Source organism: Maylandia zebra, linkage group LG2, assembly GCF_041146795.1.
Source record: "Maylandia zebra isolate NMK-2024a linkage group LG2, Mzebra_GT3a, whole genome shotgun sequence".
In the NCBI taxonomy this organism is placed as follows: Eukaryota; Metazoa; Chordata; class Actinopteri; order Cichliformes; family Cichlidae; genus Maylandia; species Maylandia zebra.
In genome coordinates this window covers 8,897,193-8,917,130 of record NC_135168.1, presented here as the reverse complement: position 1 = coordinate 8,917,130, position 19,938 = coordinate 8,897,193, and the positions used below count along the sequence as shown (strand labels likewise).

The following is a 19,938-nucleotide window of genomic DNA, read 5'->3' as shown; positions in this document are numbered from 1 at the left end:
CGGATGATCATCTTCAAGACATACTGAGGGTCGCAACTGCTTCCTCCCTCAGGCCAAATCTGGCTCGGCTATGCGAGAGGAAACGCTGCCAGGTCTCTAGCAGCAAGGAGTAGGCAAGAGAAGCCATGTTCAGAAGAACAGTTCATTTTCTACAGTGTTCCATTCATGTTCAGAAGAAGGTTATAGAACTGTTAATACAGACATTTCAATCTAAACACAGCAGATATAGAAGACTGAAAGAAAAACACAAGTTCACTGACTAAAAATATCTTATTATTATTTTATTTATGTATTACAGATTGATTTATTTTCTTATTAATTCTTAATTTGTTTATTTATTTTTCATATTTTGTGTTAAAAAATAAAAATAAAGAGATTTGAGAAGATTGGAATTTTTTAACCATGCCTTTCTTGTGGAAAACCTAATGCAGCCCAGCCTCACCCAGACTCTGCCTGCAGCGGCCCCCAGCTAAATTGAGTTTGAGACCCCTGTCCTACACCATAAATCAGTAAGAGAGGGTACGACCTCTCTCATGGCCCCAAGTGGTGTGTGCATGCCAGAGCACTCTGGAAGGCATACAGAGTCTTTACAGACTACTAAGGATCAAACCTCTATCATCATGCAATCGATTATAAAACTCTAAGCATATATGAGTAAATATTTCTAAGCATAAATGACAATCAACAATATAAACCTTACAGCTGGTTTTAATAACAGAGTTCATTTGTTTCTCAAATGAGAAAGAGCTATCGAGAAACACTCCTAAATCTTTAGTTCTGAACTTTTCCAGTGGGCCAAGGTCAACATTATTAGATAATGCTAATTCTTTTCCCTTACATTATAACAATGTGAGGAGTTAATGCTAAGTATACTGCCATTAGCGGCTAATTCTAATTAGGGGTGAATAATTATTAGTAGCTAATGCTAATATTGTTTTCTCTTCCCTTTTAACAATGTGAACAGCTAGTGCTAGGTAGGCTGATGCTAGCAGCTAATGCTAATTTGACGTGAATTAGCATTATATTAGTGAGGAGTTAATGCTAAGTAGGCTGCCATTAGTGGCTAATGCTAATTTTAGATGAAAAAGCATTAGCAGCTAATGCTCATATTGTTTTCCTTTGCTTTGTAAGAATGACAGCAGCTAATGATACGAAGTCTACCATTATTAACAATTGTTAATTTGATGTAAATTAGCATTATCTGATAATGGTAACCCTTTTCCCCTGCATTATAACTATGTCAGGAGTTAATGCTAACTAGGCTTCCATTAGGGGCTAACTCTAATTAGGTGAATAATTATTAGCAGCTAATGCTAATATTGTTTTCCCTTCCCTTTTAACAATGTGAGCAGCTAATTCTAATTTGATGTTAATTAGCATTATATTAGTGAGCAGTTAATGCTAAGTAGGCTGCCATTATTAACTAATGCTACTTTGACGTGAATTAGCATTATGTGCTAATACTAATACTGTTTTCCCTTACTTTTTAACAATGTGAGCAGCTAATTCTAAGTACGCTCTTGTAAATAGCTAATTCTAATTTAGTGTGAATTAGCATTATTCAATAATGCTAACACTGTTTTCTCTTACTTATTAAAAATGATAGTAGCTAATACTAATACTCTTTTCCGTTGGGTAACAACTATGTGAGGAGTTAATGCTAAGTAGGCTGCTTTTAGAGGCTTATTCTAATTAGGGCTGAATAATTATTAGTAGCTAATGCTAATACCGTTTTCTCTTTCCTTATAACAATATGAGCAGCTAATGCTAATTTGATGTGAATTAGCATTATATTAGTGAGGAGTTAATGCTAAGTAGGCTACCATTAGCAGCTAAAGCTAATTTGAGGTGAATAAGCATTAGTAGCTAACACTAATACCCTTTTCCCTTGTGTTATAATGATGTGAGACGTTAATGCTAAATAGGCTTCCATGAGTGACTCCTTTCCCTTGCATTATAAAGATGTGAACAGTTTATGCTAAGTAAGCTGCCATTAGCAGCTAATGCTAATACTGTTTTCCCTTTCTTTATACAACTTGAGCAGCTATTGCTAAGTAGGCCACTTTTCTCTGCTAAGGATTTGTGTGACCATGATGGAAACTCTGATAAGCTAATGCTACTAAGCTAATGCTGTTTATGGGCCCTGTTAGAATCAATATTTCATTCTCATTCTGTTGTTTGAGAACAATAACAGAAAAATGTGCACTTGAGAACAAATTTATTGTGACTTCAGCTGTGAATGTACAGTTTGTTATTATTTAAGCTTCCATTTCCAAATGTTAGCTGACACTTTATTAGGTACACTGGTATCTATATCAGGTACACCTGTGACCTAAATGTTCCTGCAAACAGACTCCTTGGAGACCCCTACATAAATATCCATGAACTATCCAGCTAGACTAGTGTGTCTGTCCCTGAAAATATTCCTGCATGTGTGATTGTTCATGTGTCATCTGCAGGAAACAAACAGGAAGTGAGTGAAAGACACAGGAAATGTTTCCAGCTCTTCCTCCTCTATCAGATTTTCTCTCCATACCTGAGAGTCTCCAGTCTCCAGCCTGGATCCTTCAGTCCAGCCGACAGCAGCTTCATTCCTGAGACACCTGGATGATTGTAGCTCAGGTCCAGCTCTCTCAGATGGGAGGGGTTGGAGCTCAGAGCTGAGGCCAGAGAAGTACAGCCTTCCTCTGTGATCAGACATCCTGACAGACTGCAAACACACAAAACAACAATCTATCTGTCAACAGTTGTTTTCTCTTTGTCACAATAACATCTATCCATTTACATCCATTCAATGTAACTTTATTTATAAGTGACAATACCCAACAGACAACAACAGTCATCTGAAGCTGTTTAACAGTGTAAGGTGACCGCCTCCACTGTGAGCAGCACTTGGTGATGGTGGGAAGAAGAACTCCCTTTGACACAAAGATCCTCCCAGTGAAAACAGGCTCCAGGAGGAGCATCTACCATGACTGGTTGCAGGGTGAGGGGAAAGAGAAGAGATGAGCTCAGAGAGACAAGAACAAAACAGAGAGACAAAAGTTAAGGACATGCAGTAGTGACATATAAAAGCATCAGGAGTCAAAAGTGGGGAGAAGAAAGCAGAGCATCATGGGAAGTCCACCAACAGCCTGAGCCTATAGCAGCATAACTAAGGGATGGTTCAGGGTCACCTGATCCAGCTCGAACTATAAGCTTTATCAAAAAGGAAAGTTTGAAGCTGATCTTCAAAGTAGAGAGGGTGTCTGTCTCCTGAACTCAAACTGGGAGCTGCTGCCACACCCAGTCCAACATAGCCAGGCTTTCTTTGCTGCTTTGACAAAACCTCAAATCCCAGTCAGAGACGATGAGCATCATCACAGTGATGATCATTTCTCTGTAACCCAGGCTTCCTGCTTCAGGATCTGTGCACGCTCACAGAACAAGGAGACCTTTAAACATCATTTCACTAAATGGATGGACTGAGCTCAGCCTACAGATGAACTGGTGCCAGAGATCATAAAGAACATCAAACAGTCAAATTCAACACTTTAATGGAAATATGAGATTAATGCTGCAGACAATCATGAACCTGCTGAATTCATGAACATCAAGAATGCAGCGAGTGGTAAAATAAAGATTTGACCTCAGTGTGCTCAGTGTTCCTGTCTATTCCTAACATATTCCTAACATGATAGCTGCACTTTAGAGCTCTAAAACTGGAACTGACACATGTTTAAACTCTACATGTTACTCAGTACATTCAGTTCTGACACTCGCCCACAGTCCAACAAAGGAAACATGGAGATCACATCAGTTTGTCATCAAAGTCTAATTATTAGGGCAACTTAACCTGTTATTATCTCGTTAACTCATTAACTGATTAACGTCAGCAATTATTTTAATCACAGTTTTTAAAATCATGATTATTGTGAAAGTGCTCACTGGCTCTGAATATAAAAGCCATGGGTCACAGGAGGGATGTTGATCAGTGCTGGCTTGAAATGGGCGTCATTATGCGTCTCAGCCAATGGGAGCATTGAGGGTGGGCCTAATACTACTGCAGCGCTCACATGACCCAGGACAGAAAGAAAGGGGCGGGGACAGAAACATGGAGACAGGTACAGATCTTTGACATGTTCATTTTAACTGTTCCAGGAGGCAGTGTTGATACAACTAAAGTTATCTGTTGTTGAAGAAGTCGGTCTGAGGAACGTTCTTAGGATCAACAAATGACGGCATGTATGAGCCTCAAGACGCAGCATCACAAGAAGAACACATGAGCTGTAGAAAAAGGAGAGACTACGAAAGCCACGGCGTTACAACATGAACCTGCTGTTGGTCTCTCTGGAGACTACTGGGCGTGGCTGTGTAACCATGGTTACCTGGGAGTTACAGAAACGTGCAGAACATGTGATTCATGTTGCACAGCAGTGGGACATTTGAAATAAAGTCAGCACACTCAGTACAGATAGTGCATCAAATATGATGCTGCTGCCAGACGTCTGCCTTTGAACACGTCCCTGCATCGCCCACAACACCAAGGTTGCCATGGCAATCACAGCTGACAGGGACAAAGTGCACAGCTGGAAGCCTGCAGGTATATTTAACATGATGTATTTCTCAGTGTCCTGTCGGTGTGTGAGAGACAAACAGCCTCTGTATGTGTGTGTAAATACAGCATGAATATGTAGAGGACATGTTTGTGGATATAAGTAAATGAAAGCTCTGCGTCATTTGAATCTTCTTGTTTCTGTTGCAGGTCTGTGACTGAACTTCTGGGAGGAGAAACGTTGGTTTCATGCTCTGTGATTCTGTGTTTTGTCATCTCTCTCAGGTGATGGAGAGCTCAGATGATGACCCCGCCTACGTGGTCAAATTCAAGTCTACATTCAGAACAGACCTGGAGACACGCAAGCAAAATGCCAACATTGTATATGTGAAAACTGCTGCTGGAGCCAGATTCAAGGAGCTCAAGTGTTTACCCAGATCTTACTGAACTTACTGCAGGAACAGAGGGTTGTTGGAGGGAAACCTGTGGAAGCAACAACATCCGAGCCACCAGAGAAGAAGTTGGCCCTGTTGGTGCTTCATCAGAGTGTGAACAGGAGGAAGACTCAGCTGAGAACAGTGTGGTGGACACAGAGCAGAGCCCACCATCAGTACAGAGGCCTGTCCATTAGAGTGCTGCTCCAACATGCAGATCATGGAGATGATGATGAGGAATCCAGGAGCAGTGGGTGGATGGCAGCATCAGCATGAAGGATCAGTGTGAGAACACATCATCATCCACAAAGGAAACCAGTCTGAGTGTCTGACGCTCTTGTTAGAAAGACGCAGTCCCAGCAGTTAGCTTGTCTGCTAGTTAGCTGAGAGCTAGCTCAGTTGTACATTGAATACCAAACTAATACTGAGGGCCGCAACTGCTTCCTCCCTCAGGCCAAATCTGGCTCGGCTATGCGAGAGGAAACGCTGCCAGGTCTCTAGCAGCAAGGAGTAGGCAAGAGAAGCCATGTTCAGAAGAACAGTTCACCCAGACTCTGCCTGCAGCGGCCCCCAGCTAAATTGAGTTTGAGACCCCTGTCCTACACCATAAATCAGTAAGAGAGGGTACGACCTCTCTCATGGCCCCAAGTGGTGTGTGCATGCCAGAGCACTCTGGAAGGCACACAGAGTCTTTACAGACTACTAAGGATCGAACCTCTATCATCATGCAATCGATTATAAAACTCTAAGCATATATGAGTAAATATTTCTAAGCATCAATCAACAATATAAACCTTACAGCTGGTTTTAATAACAGAATTCATTTGTTTCTCAAATGAGAAAGAGCTATTGAGAAACACTCCTAAATCTTTAGTTCTTAACTTTTCCAGTGGGCCAAGGTCAACATTATCTGCTAATGCTAAATAGGCTGCCGTTATTAACTAATGCTAATTTGATGTGAATTAGCATTATGCACTAATGCTAACACTTTTTAACAATGTGAGTAGCTAATGCTAACACTATTTCCCTTAACTTTATAACATTGTGAACGGCTAATGCTAACACTCTTTTCCCTAGCATTACAACATCTGAGCTGCTAATGCTAAGTAGGCCGCCATTAGCACCTACGTCTAATTTAAGGCAAATACGCATTAGAACCTAATGCTCATATCGTTTTCCTTTGCTTTATACCAATGTGAGCAGCTACTGCTAAATAGCATTAGCTAATAACAGCAGTCTAATTTAATGCAAGTTAGCATCATTTGCATTATAACGATGTGAGGAGTTAATGCTAAGTATGCTGCCATTAGTGGCTAATTCTAATTAGGGGTGAATAATTATTACAAGCTAATGCTAATATCGTTTTCTCTTCCCTTTTAACAATGTGAGCAGCTAGTGCTAGGTAGGCTGAAGCTAGCAGCTAATGCTAAAGCTAAAGATAATTTGATGTGAATTAGCATTACATTAGTGAGGAGTTAATGCTAAGTAGACTGCCATTAGCAGGTAATGCTAATTTAAGGTTAATAGGAATTGGCATCTAATGCTAATACCATATTTTCTTGCTTTAACCCTTTAAAACTGGTCAGAGTGGGCACACTCCGTTTTGCGCAACTATTTTTAAATCCCGGTAGCACTGTAATCACGTGAGCTAGCGCAATAATTTTTTTTGCATATGAAACCTGAGGAGTTGTATTTACATCTTATGCCATCAGCTTGTCCTAGGTTACAGTTTCCTTCCACATATGCTTAGGACTCATATTGCACTGCTGGAAATAGTTTATTTTGATGCATATGCTGTTATTTTGCAAATTTGCAGTATAATATTTATTTTCGTTTTTCCTGCAGTATATAAAAATTGGTGTATTTCAAAAATAAAACTATGAAGGCACTCAAAATAAATTTCCTGAGGTGGGAAACTATTTTGTGCAACTTTTTTGTATTTACAGTTTTGAGGGATAAGCCTCTTAAATTTCTCTAACTAGAAATATATGTTAAAAAAACAAAAACGATTTTCAATTTTTTTGTAGTTTATTGCACTTTTTTGCAATTTATGTAATTACTATGCACTTAATACATACATATTATTAAAATTTAGGCTGTAATGGTTGTATTGATGTATAGCAACTTGAAATGCTCCCAAAAATGGCTCTACAGCATGTAAAAATATAATATAAGCTCTGGCGGACTTGGTTCTATGGTAGGTCTTAAAGGGTTAAATCAATATCAGTAGCTAATCCGATTGCTCAGTCTGACGTCAGGTGAAGTCATTTATATGCATTTAAGAGCTGTGTTGAATTCAACATTACAAACTGAACATTAGAACTATCCTCTTCTCCAGGATTTTCCTGATTTAACATTTCAATATGACATTTCCAGCGCTTTGTTTTCTCTGCTCACAGACAAAACAGATACACGCATGTATATACAGCCCACGTCCAGCTCTGCATGCACTCCTGCTCCATTTCTATAGAGAATAAACAACGTAACACAATCATTCTCCATTGTTTTCAACTCAACCAGCTGCATTTAATGAAGGAGTTTGAATTTACTTTACAACAGCTGCTGTTGTTTCCTGTCTGCATTCATGTTCTTAACTGTACTCCACACATTCTGAACTGGTGTACCGTAATTGTCGGGCTATAAGCCGCTACTTTTTGCACAAGCTTTGAGCCCTGCGGCTTTTAGTCAGGTGCGGCTTTTCTATGGATTGTCCATGAGCGGATTTGTTTTGTTTGTTCCGCTGTTGTACGGCACTACGTTGCCTGGCGGAAGGATCGGGGTTCAAGAGTGGTATGTTGGTCACATGTCCATCCGTCAGGCAACGTAGTGCAGTACGAGGTAGCGCGAAAAACAAACTTCAAAGTAGCGCTACCCGTTCAGCTGGAGGCCTGGATGATGAGCGGCGATAAACTTGCAAAAAGCAAGTTATGCCCAACTCCACCATTGGATTCTGACAGCGTGGAAAAGTGTGAAAACATCCACGATCACCAACAGATTTCGAAGGGCTGAATGCTGCATGATGGAGAGGAGGACACCGCCACGGCCCTTCTGAGGGTGTTCGACTCTGACACTGACAACGAGGATTTCTTTGGTTTTGAAAGTGACAACGAAAGAAAGAAGCTGAGAGTGGATGACGAAGCCACCCTGAGCCTGTTTGTTTCCGACACTGGAGAAGAGGACTTTGGTGGTATTAGTGCGCAGGAAGATGGTGGTGAATGACTGACTTTTCTTCTTGTTAAAGCCGTGTCACTGCACCTGAGCCTAAAAGGTAGTCCGAATCAATTGTTCTGGTGTGCTGTAGGTTACTGTTATGTACTACATTTGTTACTCATTTATGAAGCACAGTACATGTTTTGTACTTGTAATTACCGCTACTTGTACATATACCTAAAAAGTTATGCAAATATGTACCCATAACTTGTTTTTCAAAATATTAATAAAAGGGGTGTGTCTCCAAACAGCCATCTCTTTCCTAACAATTCGCTTTGTGCATATTCTCTTACATATGATAAGTCAACATTGAAACACCTGCGGCTTTTAGTCAGGTGCGGCTAATGTATGTACAAAACAGGATTTTCCCCTGATTTTAGCTTGTGCGGCTAATATTCAGGTGCGCTCTGTAGTCTGGGAAATACGGTAGTTCTTCCTAAAGTACTGCAGTATTCCTGCCAGTACATCCTTTTAGTTTTCCTAACTGTTTCCTCTGATGCTCGTTGCTATTCTTTCCTCAATGCAAATTCATGCTAAGCTCCTTCATATCCATCCCTGTTTCTAAACCTGTAATAATTGCTTTAATGTGTCTTTGGCCTAATTATGAGTCTGTCCATATGTTTGTAGTTCCCCACTTGCTTTGGTTTCTTAGCTCTGATTCTCTCAAATTTATCCTTGAAATCATTTACTGGCATCTCTCCCTCTCACTCCCACTATCCCCAGAACACCAGAGTATTCATCTCCTGGTTTATCCTATGGCCTCTTTGCATTTTCTCCAATCATCCCTGTTTCTAGAGTCTCGCCCCATCTGCAGGCAGTCCAAGAGAAACTGCCTCTGCCATTTTCTTCTTCTTAATCTTTGATTTTTCTCTTCACTTTCTCCATTGGGTCTTCTTAGATGCACTTTCCAGAAAGCAGCAACATTTTTTGTGCCCCATTTTTCAAATTGTGCATCTTACTTCAGCTTAATGTGTTTCCTGTTTTGTTTTTACACAGGTCATGTAAAAGAAATCCTACCAGAGACTCGACAAAGCTGAACTGAAAGACAGCACAGGCAATAAATCAGAGCAGCACAGAACTTAAGCTCATGGTCCATAGAAGCTGGGCTATACAGGTGTACCAGGACAAGCTTAGTGTAAGTCCCTCGAAAAAGTTTCACTTGTGCTGTTTCGGTGTAAATTACTGGTTTGTTTGAACAATTTCATCAGCTGAACCATAAATACTCCAAAACAATTTCTTTGTGACTCAGTGTGATTTTTCATTTTGTAATATTAGCATGTCAAACTCTACATTCTCTACACAGATGAGAAATGAAGTGTATTTAATAATAAAAGTTATCTCTCAGAGACAAAGTTAGTGTCTCATTCAGGTCTGTATCTGAGTAGCCTCAGACACATGCAGTGCTCATATTTTCTGTTTTGTGTGTCACTCAGACCTCTTCCTGACAGGGGCTGCAATTTCATTTAAAGTCCCATTCACTGATACAGGCTGCTGGAGCTCCAACCAGGAGGGTACACACATGATCCAGGGAAAAAAATTATATATGGTCTCTTAGATAAATATTAAGAGGTCCTGTGTTTTACTAAAAAATCAAAGTAGTAAAACACAGGACCTTTGGGTTAGATATAAGGTGATTTGACAAATCATGTCTGTTGTAAATGAGTAAGCCATTTATCGACCTGACTCAGGTTTTAAATCATCATCAGAAAAGACTGAATCCTGACCTGAGAATTGTACACTTTGGACTCTCCACTGCAGAAAATAGAAGCTTCAGTCCTGAATCCTGCAGGTTGTTGTTACCCAGATCCAGCTCTGTCAGACGGGAGGACTGGGAGCTCAGGACTGAGGACAGAGCTTCACAGCTTCTGTCTGACAGGTTACAGCCACTCAGTCTGAAGAAAGGATGACAAGAAGACATGAAACACTTGTGTTAAAGTATATTCATGGTGCCATGAGGAGCTACTACATTTACAATATTTCAACACTGTTTCAGGACATGCTGGAATCCTTATTGCCTCATGTTACAAAAGACAAATGTGGCAGTTTACTGTGACTTGCATGGATTCATTAAAAAAACAAAACATAAACACTGTTAATTTTTTCCAAATGAAATTGATTAAATGATGTTAATTGATGAAAAAAAATCGATATTGCTTGATCTGACCTCAGCGTTTCCAGTTTGCAGTATTGACTCTTCATCCCAGCAGACAGAAGCTTCACTCCTGAATCCTGCAGGTTGTTGTTACCCAGGTCCAGCTCTGTCAGATGGGAGGACTGGGAGCTCAGGACTGAGGACAGAGCTTCACAGCTTCTGTCTGACAGGTTACAGCCACTCAGTCTGAAATCAAGCAGGAAGGGAGACAAGATCAACCAAACAAATCAGAGCTTTATTGCTTTTTTATTGTTTTTAAGCAGAAATCAGTGAGGTGCTGGTAGATTCTGTTCTTTTGGTTTATTACCCAACAACACACACATACACTAATATTTGTGACTTTTGTAATAGTAGCATTTACAATGCAAAGCAACAGTGATCACAGATTGAAGGGGCCTGAATAAAACTACAATGCAGTGATTTTTAAGATGACCTGTTCTTCCAATTTCCAACAACAGATTTCTCCAACCTTACAGTTAAAAATAATTCTTTATCTCATACTGAATCTTGGTGCAACTCCCCCCAGTTTATTAAAATGAAGAGGTACTGAAGTTGCTGTAAGTGATGTGTGATGCCACTGATTTCCTTTCTGATCCAATACAAAGTAAAATTCAGGCTGGTATCTGCGATACTGATGAAAACTATTCCTTCAGAATCAATACAAGACATTATAAGAAAATATGATGTTTTGTATAACATAAAAAGCCTGAATTTTAAAATATTCAGTTAATAATCAAAAACAGATGTGACTGAAAATAATAAAACTGAGAAACATTTTATGGCCATTCGATCCTTTTACAACCATTGCAAGAGCTTGGTTGGCATAGCCGGCAATACGTTGGATAGTAATAAGTCCGGTGGGTGATGGGCTCCACCAGGGCTGCCCTTTGTCACCGATTCTGTTCATAAATTTTATGTTTAAAGGCTGTATCAAAAGTTCATTCAAGTTACAATATTGTGGTCAAAAGTTCTCCTTTTTTCTTTTATACTATACAACTACGCTGTCTCATGGTTTTAGGACATGGATCTGTCATGGAAGAAATCTATGACCACTTTTAATCAACATTTTAAAAATAAACATGATCACAGATTTACTCACAGAGCTTTGTTGGAGGCTTTGACCACTGGCAGCAGCCTCAGAAGAGCCTCCTCTGAAGCAGAGTATTTCTTCAGGTCAAACACATCCAGATCTTCTTCTGATGACAGTAAGATGAAGACCAGAGCTGACCACTGAGCAGGAGACAGTTTACCTGTGGAGAGACTTCCTGATCTCAGGGACTGTTGGATCTCCTCCACTAGAGAACGATCATTCAGTTCATTCAGACAGTGGATCAGATTGATGCTTTTCTCTGCAGACAGATTCTCACTGAGCTTCTTCTTGATGTGCTGAACTGTTTTCTTATTGGTCTGTGAGTTACTTCCTGTCTGTGTCAGCAGACCTCGTAGGAGAGTCTGATTGGTCTGCAGTGAAAGACCCAGGAGGAAGCGGAGGAACAAGTCCAGGTGTCCATTTGGACTCTGTAAGGCCTTGTTCACAGCACTCTGGTAGAAGTGTTTCTTTGCAGATTCTCCTGTTTCAGACTTCTTGGATGTTGTTTGTTGTTGTTCCAGCAGATTGAGTCCAGAGTTGCTGAAGGTCAGATGGACATGAAGAGCAGCCAGAAACTCCTGAACACTCAGATGGATGAAGCAGAACACCTTGTCCTGGTACAGTCCTCTCTCCTCTTTAAAGATCTGTGTGAACACTCCTGAGTACACTGAGGCTGCTCTGATATCGATGCCACACTCTGTCAGGTCTGATTCATAGAAGATCAGGTTTCCTTTCTGCAGCTGATCAAAAGCCAGTTTTCCCAGAGACTCCATCATCTTCCTGCTCTCTGGACTCCAGTGTGGATCTGTCTCAGCTCCTCCATCATACTTGACCTTCTTCACTTTGGCCTGAACCACCAGGAAGTGGATGTACATCTCAGTCAGGGTCTTGGGCAGCTGTCCTCCCTCTCTGGTTTCCAGCACATCCTCCAGAACTGTAGCAGTGATCCAGCAGAAGACTGGGATGTGGCACATGATGTGGAGGCTTCGTGATGTCTTGATGTGGGAGATGATCCTGCTGGCCTGCTCCTCATCTCTGAATCTCTTCCTGAAGTACTCCTCCTTCTGTGGGTCAGTGAACCCTCTGACCTCTGTCACCATGCCAACACAGTCAGGAGGGATCTGATTGGCTGCTGCAGGTCGTGTGGTTATCCAGAGGCGAGCAGAGGGAAGCAGTTTCCCCCTGATGAGGTTTATCAGCAGCACATCCACTGAGGTGGACTTTCTAGGGTCAGTTAGGATTGTAGTTTTGTGGAAGTCCAGAGGAAGTCGACACTCATCCAGACCATCAAAGATGAACACAACCTGGAAGTCTTCAAAGCTGCAGATTCCTGCTTCTTTGGTTTCAGTAAAGAAGTGATGAACAAGTCCCACCAAGCTGAACTTTTCCTCTTTCAGCACATTCAGCTCTCTGAAAGTGAATGGAAATATGAACTGGATGTCCTGGTTGGCTTTGTCTTCAGCCCAGTCCAGGCTGTATTTCTGTGTTAAGACTGTTTTCCCAATGCCAGCCACTCCCTTTGTCAGCACTGTTCTGATTGGTTCATCTCTTCCAGGTGAGGCTTTAAAGATGTCTTCTTGTCTGATGGTTGTTTCTGGTCTGTCTGGTTTCCTGGATGCTGTTTCAATCTGTCTGACCTCATGTTCATCATTGACCTCTGCAGTCCCTCCCTCTGTGATGTAGAGCTCTGTGTAGATCTGATTCAGGAGGGTTGGGTTTCCTGCTTTAGCGATGCCCTCAAACACACACTGGAACTTCTTCTTCAGGGTGGATTTAAGGTTACGATGACAAACAGCAGCTGGAAGTTCTGAATAATAATAATAAAAATACAACTTTAACAATCACATTTTACAAAATGCTGATGACAATTTCTGACCCACTGAGAAATGACTGAACACACTGGTGTCACAAGTGTCTCATTTATCCAGCAGCTTAAATCTTTAGATAAATCCTCTTACGTCTCTGCAGACGGTCAGCCAGCTCCTCCTGCTTCATTCTCCTCAGGAAGTCCACTGTGATCTTCACAAATGCCTCTCTGCTGTTTCTCCTCTGCTCATCATCCTCCCTCTGAAACTCCAAGCACTGGGGCTTATTTGGATTCAGAGCCTTCTGGATCTTCTTCAGCTCGTTCTTCACAAAAGTGATGATGTTGTCCTCCAGCAGCTGGAACAGAATATTTATGAATGACCCACCACTCTGAACTTTAGTCCACACAACATCCACTTCTTTACGATCAAGGGGCATATCATCCACGAACTCTTTACCAATTATAGGTTTGACTTTATCTGATTAACTGAGACTTTGTCCACAACTCCATGATCCCAAAAAGTTGATTCTGTTCATATGAATGCAGCGATTTCAGTGGGAGAAACATTTCACTGGTGTTCAGAGCTGAACTACCAACAGGTTGATGATCAAAGCCAGAAACTTGGAGATGTTTCAGGTGACTGAGTTGATCGTACAGACAACTGGTCTTAAAGGTTCACTCTGTTTACACATACAGATCAGTATTTAAGGTTTGACTCTCATCATCCACTGGGGCACAAACTGGGCGTCATCAGGACACTACAACACAGAACAAACACCATCCCCACAGACACAGCAGCCAGCGAAGCAGAAGAACTTCACATCAAGAAGGTCCTGAGTAAATGTGAACGCTGGTTTGAGGGCGGAGTCAAGGAGGCCATTTATGTGAAAAGGAAAGACCATCTCTGAATGGAGGAGGGGCCTAAGGGTACAACTGTTACCATCTTACATGCTGTGATTGCAGCCATTCCCCAGCTCTCTGTGAACTGGACTCATGACCATTGATCAACAACCATTGATCAATGGTCCTGACAATATGCGTACCAATGATCAATGAACTGACCTCCCAGCCCATTGTTCCTTCAGTGGGCTGGTTTCAGTCATACAAATGTCCTGTTTATAAGATTGAAACCTGCAGTCAGCTGAGACTGAAGAAGTCACCTGATGATGATGAAACGTTTCTCCCACTGAAAACATCCAGATGAACAGAATCAAGCTTTTTGGGATTTACGTACCTGGATGATTGAGCATCAAGACACAACTCTGTGACTTTTCTCAGATGAATAAATCCTCTCCTCCAGCTTTGTTTACATCTACCAGCCCTGTGGCGCTGCCCAGGGAAATAATCTATGTGAGAGGTGGAAAGTCATACAGGTGTCTGCTCCTGCCTTCAGTTATTTTATCTACTGTGTGTCAACTGGCTGAACCTACTGCAACTGTCTACTGTCTCCCTAAACTCAACAATGACTTAGTGATCTATCCATTCTCTGACCAAACACATCCTGCTGCAGGAGGTTAACATAGCAGCCAATGATGATCCCACTCACTGTGAACAACACATTTGGACCTGATTTGCTGCTCTGGTTTACACGTGAACTTCCACTGCTGCTGTCACCAACTTGAGAGGCTCTACAGAAAAACTGGACTTGTCCATAAAAATCATAAACTACATTACAAGGACAGCATTGCTCAATCAACTCTAATTACTACTGACATGTTATCTCTTCTAACTAAGGTACAGACACTCAAACTTGCTGCTTTCAGTGAGAAGTCAAATGTCTGAATATGAGCTGGAAGCCACTGAGAGTCCTCCTCCTTCCCGTGGGGTTTACTTTCTCTACTACTTTCACTATAAACACGCCCCTTTCATGCACCTGCAGAGGGCCACCAGCAGATGGAGCTGTCTTAAACAAATCCACTTGGATAGTTAGCTGTAGATGACTTTATCAGTATGATTGTAGGACTTTGAGTTATTCTTCAGATTTATTTAAACTCCTATATTGTGCACAAGTGTTGAGCGACCCATAATTTCTCTGTACTTTTCATAAGAGCAGCCAGACTTTCAGCTAGTTTTTGTTTTTTAAGAGCTCAAAGTTATTGAAGAAACAGTTATTCAGCTTCATTCCCACTGATCTCGACTACAAACTGTTTCACTTTGGTTTCTGTTTAAAGCCTCGATGTTTAAAACGTTTCCCTGTGATCACATTTGCACCGTCTGATTTCAAAGTTTGTTTCTTTTGGTCATTTAGTCCACAGAGTCCTTGGTGTTCTGAAAGGGACCTATAAATAAATGCATTATTATTAATAATAAAGTAGTTGTTGTACATGTACAGACCATAAATATGGAGTCCAGCTGTGTTTGATGCTGCTGGGCAGACTGACCACTGGGAACCTCTGAGCTCTGCTGCTCCACTCTGTGGAGGAACCATGAAGGATTAGATCAACACAGGATAACGATCCAGGAGTTTCTGCTCAAATAACTTCATCTGAATCAAGTCTGTCAAGTTTTAGACTCTCAGATTCTGAAGATATATTTTCTGTTTTCTATGAACTTTCTTTCATCAGTGATGGAAGTGATGATGCTGCAGAAGCTCAGAGGAAACTTTGAGAAAACTGTGATGAACCATCAACTAATGCTCTCAGGAGGCCAAAGGTCCCTGAATGTAACTGTGCAGCAGATTCATCGAGTGTTTGAAACCTGACCTCTTCCATATGTTTTCATTCTAACACAAGAAGTCCTTTTCTCATTGCTTTGATTTGAGTTTTCATTTGAGTTTTCCGAGTCTCGTATTTGGAGTCGAGTCTAATCAATGATCTGACAGAAGAACATTAAAAAGGATTTACCAGTGCTGTCAAAATTAACATGTAGGGTTAGGGGTTCATCTGTTATCATGATTAACATGATAAAAACCTTTAACACGACACATCTGGAGAGCAGAACGACTCAAAATCCCTGAAATGTTTCTATCAACGCACTTCGAGCAGTTTGTCCGAGTAGAGTTACCTTTGCACACGTGCAGATGTGCAGCACATCTGTTAGTGACGGCAGCTGAACCAATCAGCTCAATATGGAAGATGACAAACACACACTGACCTCCCGATGGAAAGTTTGAGCATTAAAAAAATAACAAGACGGACCAGCCGACCAACATGAAGGATTCTGCACATCGTGACAGAAGGAATTTTCTTTTCACCGAAGCACTTCCAGCTTAAAATATCACAACAATGCAAAGCACTGATGACACAACTGCCAAGTGGACAAACTGCAGACCTGTTAGTGTTGTTAATAACATAGTTTTGGTTCCTCGTGTCAAAGACTTGAAGAAGAGTGACAGAGAGTGTTAGACTGCTGCAGGATCAGTGCCACCTCCACAGACCTGTGAAGAAAATGATTGTTTGACAGATGGGCTCAGATTCAGGATCAGCTGAGGAGTTTGTGGCTGACAGAATCCTGCAGGTACAGAGCAGAGCCCATCATTAGCATGCAGGACTGTCCCTGGGGGGGTCGGCTCATTCAGGAGGTTAATCAATGTTTACATGTTCAATAAACATGTTAAGTGTGTAAATTTGCCCTTTTCTCTCGAGTCTGTTTGCTCATGAAATGAAATTTGATTCGTTTACATTAAAAATGATGTTTAATGGTGATTAATCCAAATGAATCCACAGTAACCCTGTGATGAGTCTGATTAAACATTTTCATTAACAGCAGTAATATAGATGATATATTATTATATATTAGTGCACACTTAGCTTTTAGTATATATGTTTGTTACAAAGTTGTATTTACAGCAGAGAAGCTGAGTTAAAGACTGAAAACTATTCAAAGTCTCTTTGAATTGAAGCGTTTAACATTCTTTGTGTTTATTCTGCATTGACTTCATTATATGGTGTAAACGTCTGTTACAGGCTTAAATATAAAGTTGGAAAAATGTAACTGCAGCTATTGATCAAGTAATTGTGATTAATCAGGATTAATGACAGAAGATTGTGTCATTAATTAGTCATGTTTTAATCTACTGACAGCACTAGTGTTCACTCTGGTGCCTCCAACTGTTTTACGCCCTTTCAACACCTTCGTGGTCAAAAGTGTACACGCACAAAATCTACAATAAAACCCTCGTGCAGCAATAGGACAGACACACAATCCATTTATCTCTGTGTCTCAAACACACACACGTGTATTCAAAGCCTCGATTTGTTCATATTTCATCTGTTGTGTTTTTATCTTCAGCGTTTTCAGTGTTGCTGCATTTACACCAAAAATGTTTCCATTGATGAATCAGATTGATTTGAATGTGTTTCATCCATACAAATCCCTCCCTGGTGGTCACATGACTCTATAACATAACAGGAGTCATGTGACAAGAGTTTCATGCTGTAAAATGTCACAATGGTTGAATGTGGTGGAGTAAAAATGTGAGATATCAGCTACTTTTCTTCAATATGAAATGTTTGCAGGGCCTGACAGGAAGTGGACGGACGCTCTGATCACTTCCTGTTTGCTGAAGTGGGTTTTCAGTTGTTTAGAAACCAAAGGCTTGTTTTAAAAGACAGTTTAAATGGGACTGAGGGAACGACGTGTTTGTAGTTTATATCCAACAACATCAAGCAGTTTAATCAAAGAGTTCATGTTGCTAACAGCTCACCTCTCTGCAGCAGACACAGGCTGGACTTTAAAATCAATGGGGTGATCTTTAGACCCGTCACTCTGTAAGGACACAGAGCTGGGTGGAGGTCCAGGCTGGTTCCTGTGAATAATGATGCAGCAGTGATGTGAGTGCTGAGCTGTGACATGGAGAAGAGTCATGGACAGTTAGAGATGGTCATCTCACCTCTGAGCTTTGGTCTGGCTCTCATGTTCCCCACACAGAGTGCTTTTAGAGGGAGGGACTCCCTCCTCTCTGTCCTCACACTGATCCATGCTGCTCAATTCACATCAGCTCACACACACTTTCTACCTGCAGAGGAAACAAATCATTCATGTGCACATCAGCTGAAATCCTCCTTTCATCATGTGTGCTGTCCAAATATCAGCTGCTTCTTTCCTGCTTCATCTCAGTGTCAGCTGGATGCAGTCAGACAGCAGTGTGAGGCAGAGGAAGCTGCCATCAGCTGCTCTGCTATCAGTCCACTAGATGGAGCCTGAAGCACACACGATGCATTCACTGACACACACTGATTCACTGTGACTGGAAGCTTCAGTCAGTCCAACACGTGTGAACAACATTTTAAACATTTCAGCTGATCCAGGATTCAAAGAGGATCAGCAGAGTTAAAGCTTCACACTAATTCTTCCTGCTGAGTTTGCAGAGAACTGCACACACACTGATTCACTGCTAATGAGAAGCTTCTTCCATCCAGTAATTCATCATCCATCAGCTCTGCTGCTGCTCTCAGTCCTGGACTCTGATCACACACTAAAAGCAGCTTTTTAACTCGTGTCTGTAAGAACTCTTAGTGTTAGCTTAGCGTTAGCTTAGTGTTAGCTTAGTGTTAGCATGCTGTGTGCTAGCTCAGCGTCAGAGCTCTGCAGGTGTCTCCTGTGTAAATATTAATCACAGTGACAGTAAAGGAGGTAAAGGGCTGTGACGTCATCACGTACGCTGCGTCCTCTGTGGGCTCTGAGTGAACTCAAAGTACAAACTACAAGTACACAAACACGAACGTAGCTCAGAGTGGCGGACACACTCGGCCTCGTTGGTCCAGCTGTGAGTCCGTTACCGTGAACTATGGAGCGGCAGATTTGTGCTGAACTAAGCTGCACACAGCTGATGTTAGCCAGGAAACATTACACACTGACTTTAATGGAGAGACCGGAAATACAAACACACACAGTTTGTTGTGTGAAGAAATCAAACACGAGCTGAACAAACAGTAAAGTTCCTAAAGACAAACTGTTAAAGGAGGAAACAAAGCAAACTTACAGTTTCTTCACACCAACAACAAGCTCCACTCCACACCTGGACACTAAACACGGACACACAGGTGAGCTGCTTCCTGGAAGGAGGCGGGGCTCCACCTGAAACTCAGCACAGGTGGGAGGGGCTCAGCTCTGTGTGTGCTGATGTGTTAACTTTAAAAATATGCCGTCTGACTGCTCAGACTGAGTCAGAGTAAAGTTCACATGCTGACGTGTGGAGACATGAAACCTTGTTGTAGCTGCAGGTGTGAACACACTGATCCCAGATCAGCTCTGCTGTGTTTGTAACATGAACATTTCTGCTGCAAAGCTTCAAATGTTCAGCATGTTTCTCTGTTTCCAGTCTATAGATCCAGTCACACTTTCTACCTTCACCTGTGCAGTAAAGACTGAGAGCAGAGCTGAAACCAAGCGTCCAATCAGTGAGCAGCATCAACACCTGAGCTTCATTCAGACTCTGTTATTGAAGATGTTGTTGGTACAAAGTTCATCTGCTGCTCACATGAATCCATGAAAGATTTATTTCACTGAATGTTTCTTCAAAGCTCATTTCAACCTGTTGAAGTCATGAATGAAAGTGCAGACTGAGAGTGGATCACATGATGTTTGAGGTGTGTCATGTGACATGTTCAGTATTGTCACACATGTCTAGATTGTCCCTGATATCATAACTGCTCAAACACTGATGATTATATTTGAAGAATTATTCCTGATGGCAGCAAAGTTTGAATGGAGCTCTCTGTCTGTGCTGATTTGTCGCCCTCTGGAGGTCAAAGCACAAACTGCATGATG

General features: G+C 41.4%; 1 protein-coding gene and 2 long non-coding RNA genes across 3 annotated transcripts in view; all 3 read right to left on the bottom strand.

Annotated features, from left to right (window-relative positions):
- The window catches only part of LOC143413523 (uncharacterized), a 9,796-nt gene extending 6,721 nt beyond the window's left edge, over window positions 1-3,075 (bottom strand). Inside the window, exon 1 of the long non-coding RNA XR_013094126.1 lies at window positions 2,537-3,075. This is a non-coding gene — a long non-coding RNA (uncharacterized LOC143413523). The remainder of the gene's footprint in view (window positions 1-2,536) is intronic.
- An 8,011-nt stretch (window positions 3,076-11,086) lies between these two features.
- LOC101477465 (protein NLRC3-like) lies at window positions 11,087-15,603 on the bottom strand. The gene is made up of 3 exons (XM_076876747.1): window positions 15,562-15,603; window positions 13,379-13,583; window positions 11,087-13,227 (listed from the first exon to the last, which is right to left on the bottom strand). Exons 1-3 carry the CDS (start codon window positions 15,562-15,564, stop codon window positions 11,426-11,428), a joined length of 2,010 nt encoding a protein of 669 aa, XP_076732862.1. The 5' UTR covers window positions 15,565-15,603; the 3' UTR covers window positions 11,087-11,425.
- A 2,288-nt stretch (window positions 15,604-17,891) lies between these two features.
- Window positions 17,892-19,205, bottom strand: LOC143420753 (uncharacterized). Its single transcript, XR_013100467.1, has 3 exons — window positions 19,151-19,205; window positions 18,059-18,184; window positions 17,892-17,974 (listed from the first exon to the last, which is right to left on the bottom strand). It is a non-coding gene; the product is annotated as an uncharacterized LOC143420753 (long non-coding RNA).
- Between the last annotated feature and the right edge of the window lie 733 nt (window positions 19,206-19,938).

Coding starts and splice junctions, on each gene's coding strand:
- LOC101477465 (XM_076876747.1), bottom strand. Junction 13,228..13,378: donor GGCTGACCGTCTGCAGAGAC/GTAAGAGGATTT, acceptor ATTATTATTCAG/AACTTCCAGCTGCTGTTTGT.